The following is a 14163-nucleotide window of genomic DNA, read 5'->3' as shown; positions in this document are numbered from 1 at the left end:
AACATTTTACTAGTTAACCACTTTTTGATACCTTTCAAAAGAAGTGAGATATATAGGCTCAAAGTGGACGATCCGGGTGTCGTTCTATTAGAGGTTTTACGGTAATAGGTTTTCGCAAGATCAAAAAGAATCTAGTTTCGTTAGGAGGTTAGAGTAAAATTTTGCGTTATAAAAAGCCATTAGGCCGAGGCTATGGGAAATTGAGAAAATTAAATTAATTGGATCGAAAAATATAACATTTTTCAATTTTCCACAGGTGTCTGATTGTTTTCGAGAATCCTCTGTGAGGTAATCTGAGTTTTTAGCATTTCTTGGAAACTTACTACTGAACGAATTCGAATTTATTTTGATTTTGTTAGTTTCTAAAAATTCCAGGGATCTGGACTTCAGAATCTAAGATCCTAGTACACTCGCTTCTCTGCGTCTCCTCGCTCCTCTCGTAGTCACGGAAAACCGCCACCGCGCTGTCTTATTGAGATTATCCTAAATTCTCTAAATTCTCCATTCTCGGGATCTAAAATTCTTTGGATCCTCGATTCTATAAATCCTAGGTCATCTGGATCCTAGTTCCTATGGATCCTAGATCTTATGGATCCTAGATCCTATGAATCCTAGCTTCTCAGCGAATCTCGCGCTATCTTAAAAAGCTTAAATCTCAAACTTTATTTGCAAAAGTCTGAGAACTGAAGGCGTGAGATACTGAAACTGGCCAGTAATCTTTGAAACATTTTTTTTTTCCACTCGGCACTTTCTAAAAAATTCCAAAGATCCGAAACTATGAACCTGTTCGTTTTCTGACTTTCTTTTCTCCCATTCATCTGAAAACTCCACTTGTCTGGAATCCTGGTGTCGAATTCCATTTTCCCTATTTTTCAATATTTTCCCCTCGGTGCCACTTCCTCGTTTTCTCTAGCTTGGAGCAGGTGATTTTTGGATTTTCAGCTACTCGTATCAGCTCCACAAAAATTAATTTTCGACATTATTATTTTTGTTTCACCCTCCCATTACAAAAAAAATTAATTTGTTCAGATTCGAGAACAAACTGGCGTCACAGGACAAATCCGTGCTCAATCAGACGTTCACTTTGGACACCAACAAAGAAGAACGCTGTCGTGAATTTTGTATCGAAGGTTGGTGGAACTTCAGATGACGTCGTATAACGTCTTCAGATCTAGAGAAATTGAAAGGCGGCGTTTTTTTTCAGATGCTATAAATGGATTTCTACCAAGGGCAAGAAGCAGTGGACCGAGGACGAGTAGTATGAAGAATAAGCACGATGAGAATGTTAGGAGGTGAGCTATTTATATGCGATTGAATGGCCTAGAAATTTCCTAGGCCATGTAAGATGCTAGACATGGTAGAATAACATTTAAAATTCTCACAATTGAACGTTCTGATAGGTAGCCCATCTCATACTTGCACTTTAATCTCAATTGTCTCGCTTCCTGTAAGAGATATCAAAAATTTGTCAACTGATAAAACATGGGTGATATTATGATAAAAAATTTAATAGTTGACAGCTTTTTGTTATCTTTTATAGAAATTGAGATAATTGAGCTTAAAGTTTAGAAGCATCTACGGTAAATTGGTTGTTTCCCTGAGCCCATTTTTGAAACATCAACTTCTTCGCAACCTGAAAAACTCTGATTCCTGAAAATCTGAAAATCCAGAAAAATTAAATTAAAACTATTTTCGAATGTCACACCTCCTACACACGAACTTGCACCTGCTGCTCCCCAGATTTCTGCCTGTTTTTGTAAAAAAAAATTGTGACGTGGAATTTTTAAGATCAGCTGGAATTTCAGAACTTTTAGTCACATTGACTACAAGGGGATTTTCCTCTGAAAAGCTACCTCACCTTTGTTTTCAAACTTTCCACAAAAAATTCGAATGTCAGAAACATTTCTCTAACTTCTCTCAATCTCTCTTCACCCTTCATTATCAGTGATATTTATCACCAACCCCATCATTTGGAGCTCTTGAAGCTCCGCCCCCTTTTTTCTCACCCGTCCGACACTCACATCATTCGACACTTTTATATTTTGACACCAGACGTTGTGTCTGACTCAAAGTCATCCTTATTTAATCAGCTAATTATCGAGATGAATTCCACTGGGTCCAAGAGTCATCCAAGATTGTGAGTTGGCCTAAAAAAGTGGGGCGGGGTGTGTAGGATTTTGAGGTAATTGGAGAGTGAAAAGAGAGAGAGAGGCAGGTGCATTCGTGCGAAGGAGCTCTTTTTCTTCGCTCTCTCTCTGAGAAAACTTAGAAAACTTCATTTTTCTGACTTCTTCTGAATTCTGAACTATGCTAGAAATTCAAGAAAACAAAATTAAGAAGTCGTCAAGTGGTAGTCATTTAGTCCTCCCATCCCTTCCTGATAGAGCAACAAGTCCATTACCACTTAGCAGGTACTTTATAGGCCATCCTATACCCAAATTACATTAATTTACCCTTTCTTTCTTCCAGAGTCCGCTCCGAGACCGCATCTCTCTTCTCCTCAACCTGTAAACTTCCCCAGCTAGACGGATCCATCGCCAGTGAAAAGAAGACGTGCACCATCCGCCCGTGGAGTCGTACCCAGGATGAGCTTCGCAAATTCAAGGAGACCTTGAAATCCACTACCGTCACCTCAACCACCGCTTCTTCAAACTAACGCCTTCTTCTTCTTCTTCTTCTTATCTCTATATGTTTACGTGTGTCTCCCCCTAAATATTTCCGAACCATCCACATTTAAAACCACCACCCATGATATTTGTTTCCCCATGAATGACAATAAACAGTGATTTTTCATGGATTCTGAATGCCAAACTTGATTTTTGAGAGTGAGAGAAAAGCTGGGAAGGAACTTAAAGGACAGTTTTAATAAGGACAAAAATAGGAAAAAAACAGAAAAGCACCAGCGAGAGAGTGGGAGATAATGAGATACTCGAGAGAAGCAAAAATATCAGCAATTTAATAAAGTACAGAATTTCGTTGACTAGAATGGACTTCGGTTGTCAGAACAGTCTTCTTTGGTGGAGCACCAAACACGGCTTCCCTGGAAAAAGTGATGATTGATAGGTGGCCTAGAATCCGGCTCCGAGTCACTTTGAAACCGATCGTTTCGAAACTGCGTGCACTTCGAAACCAGCTATTTCAAAACCAGTCGTTTCGAAACCGCAACAATTCGAACCCGGAAGTGTCGCGGTTTCGAACTGACTGGTTTCGAAATGATTGGTTTCGAAGTGACACGGAGCCTAGAATCCGATAGGGACAAAGTTAGGCCACTCTCTTACCTGACAAACACACTCGGTACAGTACTCATTGGGAGGAATCCATTTCGCTCCCTCTGGTCTCCATAGTCCATTCTGATTGCATCCGTGAAGTCTGGAACCGCGGTGACGGCTGGAAATTTTGAACTTGTCGCTCTGATTGAGACAAATGCCAATTGAGTATAAAATTTTCAGTAGAATGAGTCAGCTTTCAATAATACTGGTTTTTGGCAAATTGTAATGGAGACCAGACAAGGAAGTGGTCAGAAGTTCTAAAATATTCGGACTTTTCGGATTTTCTATCACTTAACTCCCTTATTTTTAGAAGTCTCTGGGATCCTATGACGTCCAAAAATTTTTTCTCACCTGGCATGCTAAATTGAGTTAGCTTATAGTTTACGGGCGGTCGGGGAACCTAACAAGATATACTAATTCTTGTTGTTATTTATGCCAAAAAGAGTCTGGTATTCTTGTCTGTCCAGTTTTCTATTTATCCAGATGTCCTCTGACACCATCGTCACTTTGTTTTTCTTGAAATTTTCAACCCCATCATTTTCAAAATTTTCAGAAATACCACATCACTCTTTTTTCTCGAAAACACCAAATTACAAGAATCACCTTCTCAAAATTCTATCCAACATCGTCGGACAAACATCATCGCAACATTTGCTCCACGCCTTCAGATCCATCATCTCTGTATCCTCACATCTCCCATAGTTCTCCTTCTCTTTGCCAGGGTACATGAACACGTCCTTCTGAAAAGTTCACATCGGCTCTAAAACTTTTTATCAGGATCCAAAAGTCACCTGAATTCTGTCAATCTCGTCTCCATTATCACACAAAAGCCTTGCCAATGTGACCTTTTTGATTTCCTTCATTTGTTCTGGTGTGAAAACTCCATCCTTCTCGTACCTAAAATTCCAGATTTTCTAATAAAAAGTTCATTTGACATCTACCAGAATCTATCTCCATCTCTCATCTTCCTGAACTGCTCTCCAATGATGCATGCAAAAGTCGGTCCGAACAATCCATTCTCCAACTTCTCCTCAACAATTCCTCCGACCCATAAGTCGATGTTCTCTGAAGTTGTCACTTTTTAAAAAGTGTAAAATATTTTTCCTACGCGCTCAGTATAGAAAATGCTAGCATCAGTCGTTTCGTCAGCCGAAAGATGGTTAAACCTTCATCGCGCACGCAAGCGTCGTCCCTGTGTGTTTCGGCGGGCGATTATAAGAGGGAGGGCAGGGAAGCAGCCGACACTTTCCGGGTTCCGCCGCCCGCTATGTTTTGTGTGTGCGTTAGCCCCGCCCACTTTTTTCAATAGAGAAGAAAGAGATAGAAAAGAAGTCAGAAAACCGGCAGAAATTTGGTTTTTGGCTATCTTTTCGACAAAAAAATAATTTCAGATTCTCACAGTATCCCAGAACCTACGTGGCACTCCATACAATCCTCGAAGCTTCTGAATAATCATATCATCTTTGATGTATCCCTTCATATCCTCCCATCTCGCCGGAACCGGAAGGTTGCAGAATTGTCGATATTCAGTGTAGCTGAAAAGTTGAAAAACATCATCCTTTTCAAAAATTCAATTTCCTGTCTAAACCTGGGCAATCCGTGATCCCTCGATCTTTGAATATTCATAACAGCCAAGTCCAGAGAGACCTGAAAAAACGGAAATGGGTTCCGGTCATAAAAATTTCTATCAAACCTCATGACCCTTCATGAACAATTTCTCGATCAACTCCATATTCAAAAGTTGTGTGGGCATCGGATGTTTCAGTGGACTCGCGAATAATCCACGAAGAAGGGGATCGATTCCTCCTTCAGTCAAAACTAGTTCAGGTGTGAAGAAGGCTTTGTGAAGGGCAATATGTCCTTGTTTGATGGACATGAAATCATTTCCAAGACGAAACAGAGTTGGGTTGATGATTGTGTGACCGAATCTGAGGAGTCAAGGTTTAATAGCGTGAATTAGAATCTGGAGGATTTTGATGAGCTACATGGTTGCTCAAAATTACCGGGGCCGATGAAAACGGGGTATATCTTTAGTCATAAGTGACTTGGAAGAACGTAAATTGGTAGAAATATAATTTTAAGATTAATTCAAGGCTACTGAAACTTTCAAAGCAATTCCTCAAGTCTAAGTATTGTTATGATTGTCCGAAGATGAGCGGTGTATTGTTTCTTATGATATTCATGAGATGAAGCTACTTTGACAAGCGATAACTCAGCTCAAAATTGATCAAATAAATTGAAACTAGGCCAGCCTACTGATGAATCATAAAACTTTTTGTACTTCAAACCTGAGCCCAGTACGATCCTTTACTCAAATGTTATTCTAGTACAAACTTATGTTCGAGTAATTATGCGCCACCCTGTATTTGCTCAAATAGAAGTCTAATCAGCCACCAACTTTGAACCCATATATCTCGGTTCTTGTAAAAGATACCAAAATGTAATCAACTGATAAAATATTTTCGATATTATGATAAACATTTTGTCAGTTGGCTACTTTTTGATATCATTCACAGAAACCTAGATATATGAGCTTAAAGTTGGCAGTATCGAAAATCATACATTCAAAAACGACTTACCGGAAAGCAGCCGTTGCGAATGCATTAGTCACAGATGAATCAATTGCCGGGTCGTATCCCTGGTACTTTCCAACAAACTTGTCCATTTGTTCCTGAAACAGAATGTCGAATTTTCTTATTGTTCCATATAAACCGTAAAACCTGTAATAGAAGAGCCAAATGACTTTCAACTTTGAGCCCATATATCTCGGTTTCTGTTAAAGATATCAAAAAGTGATCAACTGATAAAATGTTAGTCATAATATCACCAACATTTTATTAGTTGACTACTTTTTAAACTTTGACAGGAGCAAAGATAAGCTGGCTCAAAGTTAAAAGTATATAATAAAACTCTACCTGTCCTCCGAACACCACTGGCAACCAATGCTTAAATGTAATATGCTGCATCATAGCTCCAATAATCTTCCTTGTCTCATGATATATCACTTCTCCATCCCAGTTCCCATTCATCTTTTTCAACTTCTTTGCAATCCGATTATGCTCTCTAACAAAAATCGTGTGAGTTGCCGCCAAAGCGAGTTGCTCATTCGCTCTTAAATCGCCAGCCAAGAAGCATCGAATCGGGTTCTCCTCACTGAAATTCCGGCGGCAATCCATATTAGAATCCTTCTCAAATGGCAAATATTCCTTTCCAGCTGCAGATGTGATGTCGTATCTGAGCTGACCATTGTTGTTGTAGGTGTCACGAAGCTCCTGAGCTTGAACTTCATTGCTACCGTAGACATTGGAAGCATCAAGGAAGGAGGTGAGCTGAAATAATAATTTCTCGAGGGTGTTAGCATTTTTAGTCTTACCGCATTCATCTGTTCTCTATAAGTGACTCTATTGAACACAAGGGAAGTTTCGCCAGATCCACAGACAGCTGCACTTCTTTCGAACTCGATGCATGGGTACTTGGCACTTTCACTAATGACTCTTGGGTCACTAGGAGACAATGGGATATTGAAGCAAGGATCCAGGTTATCACAAGTTCGGTTACAAAACGCCCCTGTCGCATAACTGTGTCTCGAAAGTGCGGTTACTGTATGTGTCAGGTCATGATCTACGAATTGTCCCCATTGCATGACCATCGAAGACAACTTCCGATGGGGAGTGATCGTCTCCGTGGCTACCAATTGTCTAGAAACTTCCCGAACGTTCGGCATTGGATATCCATTGTAGAGTTTTCCCTTCTCCCAGCCAACTGGAGTATTGAATCCATTCTCGTACACTGGCTTCAGAAGACGTCGGAGGGGCATTAGGGACACTCCATTCATTGGTTTGTTCTTGTTGTTACACTGTCCATCGAACGATCTATACTTGTTGTGAAAGCAGGTATCAGTGCATGGATTCTTGAATTGACCGGTATGACATCCACTGAGTCCCATCAAAGCTTGAACGTGGGTCACATGGAGTACAGATTCATAGGAAACATTGTTAGGATGAAGCTCGTCTACATTCAGAATCAATCCCTTTTCCACATGCTCTCGCACCAAGCGAACTGATTCTTCATAGATTTCTCTAGCCTTGGACAACTCTACAGCCTGTTTTGGAGTGGAGAATCTGAATAGTCTCTTCAAGTCATTCGTATTTGTGATCTTATCCTGGTTCAGCTGTTTTCTAGTCTTCTCCACTGCACTCTCCACGTTCTGTCTTGCCTTCTGAGCGATCGCTCGGAGTAGTTCTTCATCAATTTGAGGGGTAGATGACTTCCGAGTCTCTCCTCCAATTACAGTAAGTTTAGCATCGGCACTCATTGCTCCAACCGGGTTACCAGCCATGCAAGAATAGTATCCTTCGTCTTTCTTCTCAATGTTTGAGATTNGAAGTTCAGTACCATCATCAGAGACCATGAATCTTCCCTTAATATGTCCGATCGTACTTCCATCAAATGACCAAGTATAGTCAGGCGTTGGATTTCCCTTCGCCTTGCAAACAAACACAACTTCTCCTCCAATATTCTGGCTAACCGATTGTGGTCCCTCGTAGATATTCGGTGGAATACTACTAATCAAATCCAACGAGAAAGTATGGCTAACTTTTCCAAGACTATTCACAGCTTCACATGTGTATCTTCCAGAATCTTCCTCCAAGAATGGATAGATCCTAAGCACATTGTTGGAGAGTCCAAGTTGCTTCTTTCTAGAAGACGCGAATCTGACACCATTATGGTACCAGGTAATACTTGGTTTTGGAGTTCCCATAACTTCACAATTCACTTTGACCTCGGATCCTTCTCTATACGAGTTGTCTCTAGGTTTATAGGTAAACTGAGGTGCTCCATTGGAATGGTGACTCTGGCGGAGGCGTCTGGAAAGAAAGAAATTTGGGGAATACGGTAGCTAGAATACTCACCTATGATGCGGAACATGCTCGTAATCGTAAGTACATGTCATCTGGTTAACATTTGTCTTCCGTGGTACAGTAATCACTGAATCGTGGATTTCATACCCATCCAAAGAGGAAGAGTCTACCTCGGCGTTCCTGAAAAAACTCCTTACAAAATTAAATTTGAGCCTATATCCCTCACTCGTATAGCCAAACCACTGGTCTACTGCTGCTTGCATTCTTGGTACAAACCAGTTTGAATTCATCTCCAGTCCATGATTCTTCCTCTGGTTTTGCACATTTTAGAAGTGATTCTTCTACCTGAAGAATCGAAATTTTTAAAATTTAAATCACTTTATTCATTACCTCATCTATTGCCTGATGACGTAATTCAACGGGATTTGTACAATACGCTTTCCTCTCCCATTCCACTTTCCGCAACAAGGCCTTGACTTTTGTTACCCTGTAAAAAAGAGAAATGCGCGCATTTTGTGGTGGCAATCTTCACTGGTGTCTCCCGTCCGCCTCATTGGCTCAGTGGCAGAGCGTCTGTCTAGTAAACAGAAGGTCGCTGGTTCGATTCCAGCATGAGGCACCGAACTTTTTTCTTTTTTTTTAATTATTACCTGCAATCACAATTCCATGGATTGGCATGAAGATGGGCGTGAGTGAGGGATGGAAGGTTCTCGAACAGTTTAGTGCGCAAAGATTGGATTCTGTTGTGCGATAGATCAATTTGCACTAGTTCCGGGAAGTATTGGAGCAGCTGCAATGAGGTACACAAATTTCGAAAAATGATTTACAACACCCACCGCTCGTCAATGAATTGAATGTGATTCCGTTTCAAATTCAACGAGGCCAACGGACGGGACTCAGAGGCAAGTGGTGGGATGTAGACGAGTAGGTTGTGAGACAACGACAAACGTTTGAGCTCTGGGAGATGGTCAAGGATGTTCTACAAAAAATTGGTTATTGGAAGTTTCTAGAATTCGAAAACAAACCTCTTCCACAACTTTGATTTTGTTATGAGTGAGAACTAGGGATTCCAGCAGTGGGAACCCTTCGAGATCCGACTTTATGAGCGTGTGGATTCGATTGTTCCGGAGAACAAGACTTCGGACATTTGAGGAGATTCCTTTTGGAATTCGGGTCAATCCTAAAATCAATAAATACAAATAAATTTTCAAAAAATCTACAGTAATCGCGAATCTAAACCTCACCCGCATTACTGCAATCCACAGTGAATCCTTTCTTATCACATGTGCATTTTGCAGGGCACCCATCTTCCGAACCTAGTACCCACGGGACAAGTAGAAGCAAGTACAGTAGTAAGTTCATTGCCTGAAAGAATGAAACCACAAGAATTTTGTTTGAAGGAAACGAAACAATGATGTATAGAGTGTATGGAGAAGGTCATTTAACCCAGCTGGTCATATATCTTAACTGGCGGTGGTTTTTGGAAAAAGTGAAAGAAGAAGAATGAAGAACTTTCGAACCGAAACGGACTGCTCATTCGTCATTTCGTATATAATCCATCTGGAGTGGGAGACACAGAGAGAGTGGAATAATTGATGGCGACGGCATTGAAGTGCTCAATTCGAAGACGTCGAACCGAGACCAGTGATAAATGAAAAGGGAAAAGACGAAAAGAGATTGGAAGACAAGATTACATTGTCGAGAAAACGGATAACGAGGCATGGAATGGGATGGAGGGAACGGAGAACAAATGGATTTAATTCCTCCTTCATTTGATTTGTTACTGGCATGATAGGACTAATAGGTTTAGGAAAATATTTTTGGTCTAATTTCGAATTTTCAAGTAGCATGGGTACTGTAGTTTTTGAGGAACCAAGCAAACCCTCTAATGGTGTGCTGGATCTTTCAAATTTGAGCTTATATAACTCAATTCTTGTGAAAGATATCAAAAAGCTGTCAAGGGATAAATTGTTCATCATAAAATCAATAATATTTTATCAGTTGACAAAATTCGATATCTTTAACAGGAATCGAGATATATGGGCTTGAAGTTGGCGATTTCGCTGTAATAGAAGTTAATAGAAGCCCTTTCAAACCATGAACTTTGAGCTCAATTATCTCAGTTCGCGTAAAAGATATCAAAACAAGTTCAATTTTTAAAATATTGGTGATATAATGATGAACATTTTATCAGTTGACAAATTTTTGATATCTTTGACATGAACCAAGATAATTGAGCTCAAAGTTGACGGTTTGAGTAGGCGTTACGGGAAATACGGTATCCATGTAATAAGATTTCCTTCCGAAATGGTTTTTAATTAAATGAATGAATTCCAAAAAAAAAAACTAATACAAGACATCGGACTTTCTCGAGAGAATTGATATCGGCAGAAAACAGAAAAACAAAAAATTTTTGGAAAGCGAAATGAGGAAGTATTGTTTCGAAAGAATCGGGACTTGGAAATTCCGAAATTCAGAGTTTCAGGTTTTCAGAATTTCAGAATCTCAGAACTACATAATCTCAAAACCTCAAAATCTCAGAATCTCAGAATCTCAGAATCTCAGAATCTCAGAATCTCAGAATCTCAGAATCTCAGAATCTCAGAATCTCAGAATCTCAAAATTTCGGAATCTGGGAATATTGGAATCTCAGAATCTCAGAATCTCAGAATCTCAGAATCTCAGAATTTCAGAATCTCAAAATTTCGGAATCTGGGAAAATCGGAATCTCAGAATCTCGGAATCTCAGAGTCTCAGAATCTCAGAATCTCAGAATCTCAGAATCTCAGAATCTCAGAATTTCAGAATCTCAAAATTTCGGAATCTGGGAATATCGGAATCTCAGAATCTCGGAATCTCAGAGTCTCAGAATCTCAGAATCTCAGAATCTCAGAATCTCAGAATCTCAAAATTTCGGAATCTGGGAATATTGGAATCTCAGAATCTCAGAATCTCAGAATCTCAGAATCTCAGAATCTCAGAATCTCAGAATCTCAGAATCTCAGAATCTCAGAATCTCAGAATCTCAGAATCTCAAAATTTCGGAATCTGGGAATATTGGAATCTCAGAATCTCAGAATCTCAGAATCTCAGAATCTCAGAATTTCAGAATCTCAAAATTTCGGAATCTGGGAATATCGGAATCTCAGAATCTCGGAATCTCAGAGTCTCAGAATCTCAGAATCTCAGAATCTCAGAATCTCAGAATCTCAGAATCTCAAAATTTCGGAATCTGGGAATATTGGAATCTCAGAATCTCAGAATCTCAGAATCTCAGAATCTCAGAATCTCAGAATTTCAGAATCTCAAAATTTCGGAATCTGGGAATATCGGAATCTCAGAATCTCAGAATCTCAGAATCTCAGAATCTCAGAATCTCAGAATCTTAGAATCTCAGAATCTCAGAATCTCAGAACTTCAGAATCTCAGAACTTCAGAATCTCAGAATCTTAGAATCTCAGAATTTCGGAGTTTAAAAATTTAAAAATTTCAAATTACTAACTTTTGGGAAAAAAACAAAAAAAGTTAAAAATATATTGGAATCTCAGAATCTCAGAATCTCAGAATCTCAGAATCTCAGAATCTTAGAATCTCAGAATCTCAGAATCTCAGAACTTCAGAATCTCAGAATCTCAGAATCTCAGAACTTCAGAATCTCAGAATCTTAGAATCTCAGAATCTCAGAATCTCAAAATTTCGGAATCTGGGAATATTGGAATCTCAAAATCTCAGAATCTCAGAATTTCAGAATCTCAAAATTTCGGAATCTGGGAATATCGGAATCTCAGAATCTCAGAATCTCAGAATCTCAGAATCTCAGAATCTCAGAATCTCAAAATCTCAGAATCTCAGAATCTCAGAATCTCAAAATCTCAGAATCTCAGAATCTCAAAATCTCAGAATCTCAAAATCTCAGAATCTCAGAATCTCAGAATCTCAAAATTTCGGAATCTGGGAATATTGGAAAAAAAAAATTTAAAAATTTCAAATTACTAACTTTTGGGAAAAAAACAAAAAAAGTTAAAAATATATTGGAATCTCAGAATCTCAGAATCTCAGAATCTCAGAATCTCAGAATCTCAGAATCTCAGAGTCTTAGAATCAAATTTCGGAATCTGGGAATATCGGAATCTCAGAATCTCAGAATCTCAGAATCTCAGAATCTCAGAATCTCAGAACTTCAGAATCTCAGAATCTTAGAATCTCAGAATCTTAGAATCTCAGAATCTCAGAATCTCAAAATTTCGGAATCTGGGAATATTGGAAAAAAAAAATTTAAAAATTTCAAATTACTAACTTTTGGGAAAAAAACAAAAAAAGTTAAAAATATATTGGAATCTCAGAATCTCAGAATCTCAGAATCTCAGAATCTCAGAATCTTAGAATCTCAGAATCTCAGAATCTCAGAATCTCAGAATCTCAGAATCTCAGAATCTCAGAATTTCAGAATCTCAAAATTTCGGAATCTGGGAATATCGGAATCTCAGAATCTCAGAATCTCAGAATCTCAGAATCTCAGAATCTCAGAATCTCAGAATCTCAGAATCTCAGAATCTTAGAATCTCAGAATCTCAGAATCTCAGAACTTCAGAATCTCAGAATCTTAGAATCTCAGAATTTCGGAGTTTAAAAATTTAAAAATTTCAAATTACTAACTTTTGGGAAAAAAACAAAAAAAGTTAAAAATATATTGGAATCTCAGAATCTCAGAATCTCAGAATCTCAGAATCTCAGAATCTTAGAATCTCAGAATCTCAGAATCTCAGAACTTCAGAATCTCAGAATCTCAGAATCTCAGAATCTCAGAATCTCAGAATCTCAGAACTTCAGAATCTCAGAATCTTAGAATCTCAGAATCTCAGAATCTCAAAATTTCGGAATCTGGGAATATTGGAATCTCAAAATCTAGAATCTCAGAATTTCAGAATCTCAAAATTTCGGAATCTGGGAATATCGGAATCTCAGAATCTCAGAATCTCAGAATCTCAGAATCTCAGAATCTCAGAATCTCAGAATCTCAAAATCTCAGAATCTCAGAATCTCAGAATCTCAAAATCTCAGAATCTCAGAATCTCAAAATCTCAGAATCTCAAAATCTCAGAATCTCAGAATCTCAGAATCTCAGAATCTCAGAATCTCAGAATCTCAGAATCTCAGAATCTCAGAATCTCAGAATCTCAAAATCTCAGAATCTCAGAATCTCAGAATCTCAGAATCTTAGAATCTCAGAATTTCGGAGTTTAAAAATTTAAAAATTTCAAATTACTAACTTTTGGGAAAAAAAAACAAAAAAAGTTAAAAACTTTCAATGAGCAATTATTAGTTCCAATCAAGCTAATCAAGCTCAATGTAAGTATTGCTCATCATAATTCAGCCAATATGAAGATTTCAAGTAAATAACATTTCTTCAAACCAGATCGACTCACACTGTCAAGTTTGAGCCCAATTATCTCGGCTCCTATGCAATTTATCAAACTGATAAAATGTTTACGATATTATAATAAACATTTTATCAGTTGACAACTTTTTCATACTTTAGACAGGAACTGAGATAAATTAGCTCAAAGTTAAAAGTTAGGAGCTCTTCTTTTACGGTGATTCCAGAAATCCAAGATTTTCGAAAAAAAAATTAGGAATTTAGCAAAGTTTTCTGATGTCATAAACAACTAACCCTTCTTCTTTTTCTTCTTATTTTCTTGCCCATAAAAAGTTCAAGTGACAACAGTTTGATAAGAAAAGAAGAGGTAAAGAAGGGGAACGTCGTATTCCTAGAATTTCAGAATCTGGAAAAGGAAAAAAAGCACTAAAATAGAAATGACACAGAATCTATATATGTATAAAAAGGAAACAGAAGCCCTCCGAAAAACAGAAGGGGTCCTTCTTCTTCTTCGAGACCTTCTCGGGGAACACGACGATGAAATGTTGTCTGACGTCTCTCTTCTTTCTTTGTTCAACATCTTCTTCTTCTTCTTCATCAACGTCTTCTTCTTCTACTTGCTATCAATAATTGAAACAAAAAAAAAGTTGGAGGA

The 14163-nt window shown here is 38.4% G+C and overlaps 3 protein-coding genes and 1 non-coding gene across 4 annotated transcripts; 3 read left to right on the top strand and 1 right to left on the bottom strand.

The window, feature by feature from the left end:
- Positions 1–1146: 1146 nt before the first annotated feature.
- On the top strand, positions 1147–2656 carry CBG01527 (the record flags this gene model as incomplete). Its single annotated transcript, XM_002635310.2, has 2 exons — positions 1147–1292; positions 2470–2656. 2 exons carry the CDS (start codon positions 1147–1149, stop codon positions 2654–2656), a joined length of 333 nt encoding a protein of 110 aa, XP_002635356.2.
- Positions 2657–2955: 299 nt separating this feature from the next.
- On the bottom strand, positions 2956–9493 carry Cbr-pxn-1 (the record flags this gene model as incomplete). The annotated part of the gene is made up of 18 exons (XM_002635309.1): positions 2956–3040; positions 3292–3387; positions 3873–4009; positions 4061–4166; positions 4211–4334; positions 4686–4804; positions 4858–4916; positions 4963–5197; positions 5849–5940; positions 6185–6598; positions 6643–8137; positions 8183–8311; positions 8358–8476; positions 8522–8618; positions 8782–8921; positions 8964–9110; positions 9157–9311; positions 9376–9493. The coding sequence occupies 18 exons, from the start codon at positions 9491–9493 to the stop codon at positions 2956–2958; spliced, it is 3867 nt and encodes a 1288-aa protein (XP_002635355.1).
- Positions 8679–8750, top strand: CBG28313. Its single transcript has one exon. It is a non-coding gene (tRNA).
- A 1063-nt stretch (positions 9494–10556) lies between the features above and the next one.
- Positions 10557–13375, top strand: CBG01525 (the record flags this gene model as incomplete). The annotated part of the gene is made up of 3 exons (XM_002635308.1): positions 10557–11601; positions 12475–12755; positions 12842–13375. 3 exons carry the CDS (start codon positions 10557–10559, stop codon positions 13373–13375), a joined length of 1860 nt encoding a protein of 619 aa, XP_002635354.1.
- Positions 13376–14163: the final 788 nt, after the last annotated feature.

Source organism: Caenorhabditis briggsae (genome assembly GCF_000004555.2).
Source record: "Caenorhabditis briggsae complete genome, chrV, whole genome shotgun sequence".
Classification (NCBI taxonomy): Eukaryota; Metazoa; Nematoda; class Chromadorea; order Rhabditida; family Rhabditidae; genus Caenorhabditis; species Caenorhabditis briggsae.
The sequence above is the reverse complement of the archived record's forward strand: the minus strand, read 5'-3'. Positions and strand labels throughout refer to the sequence as shown.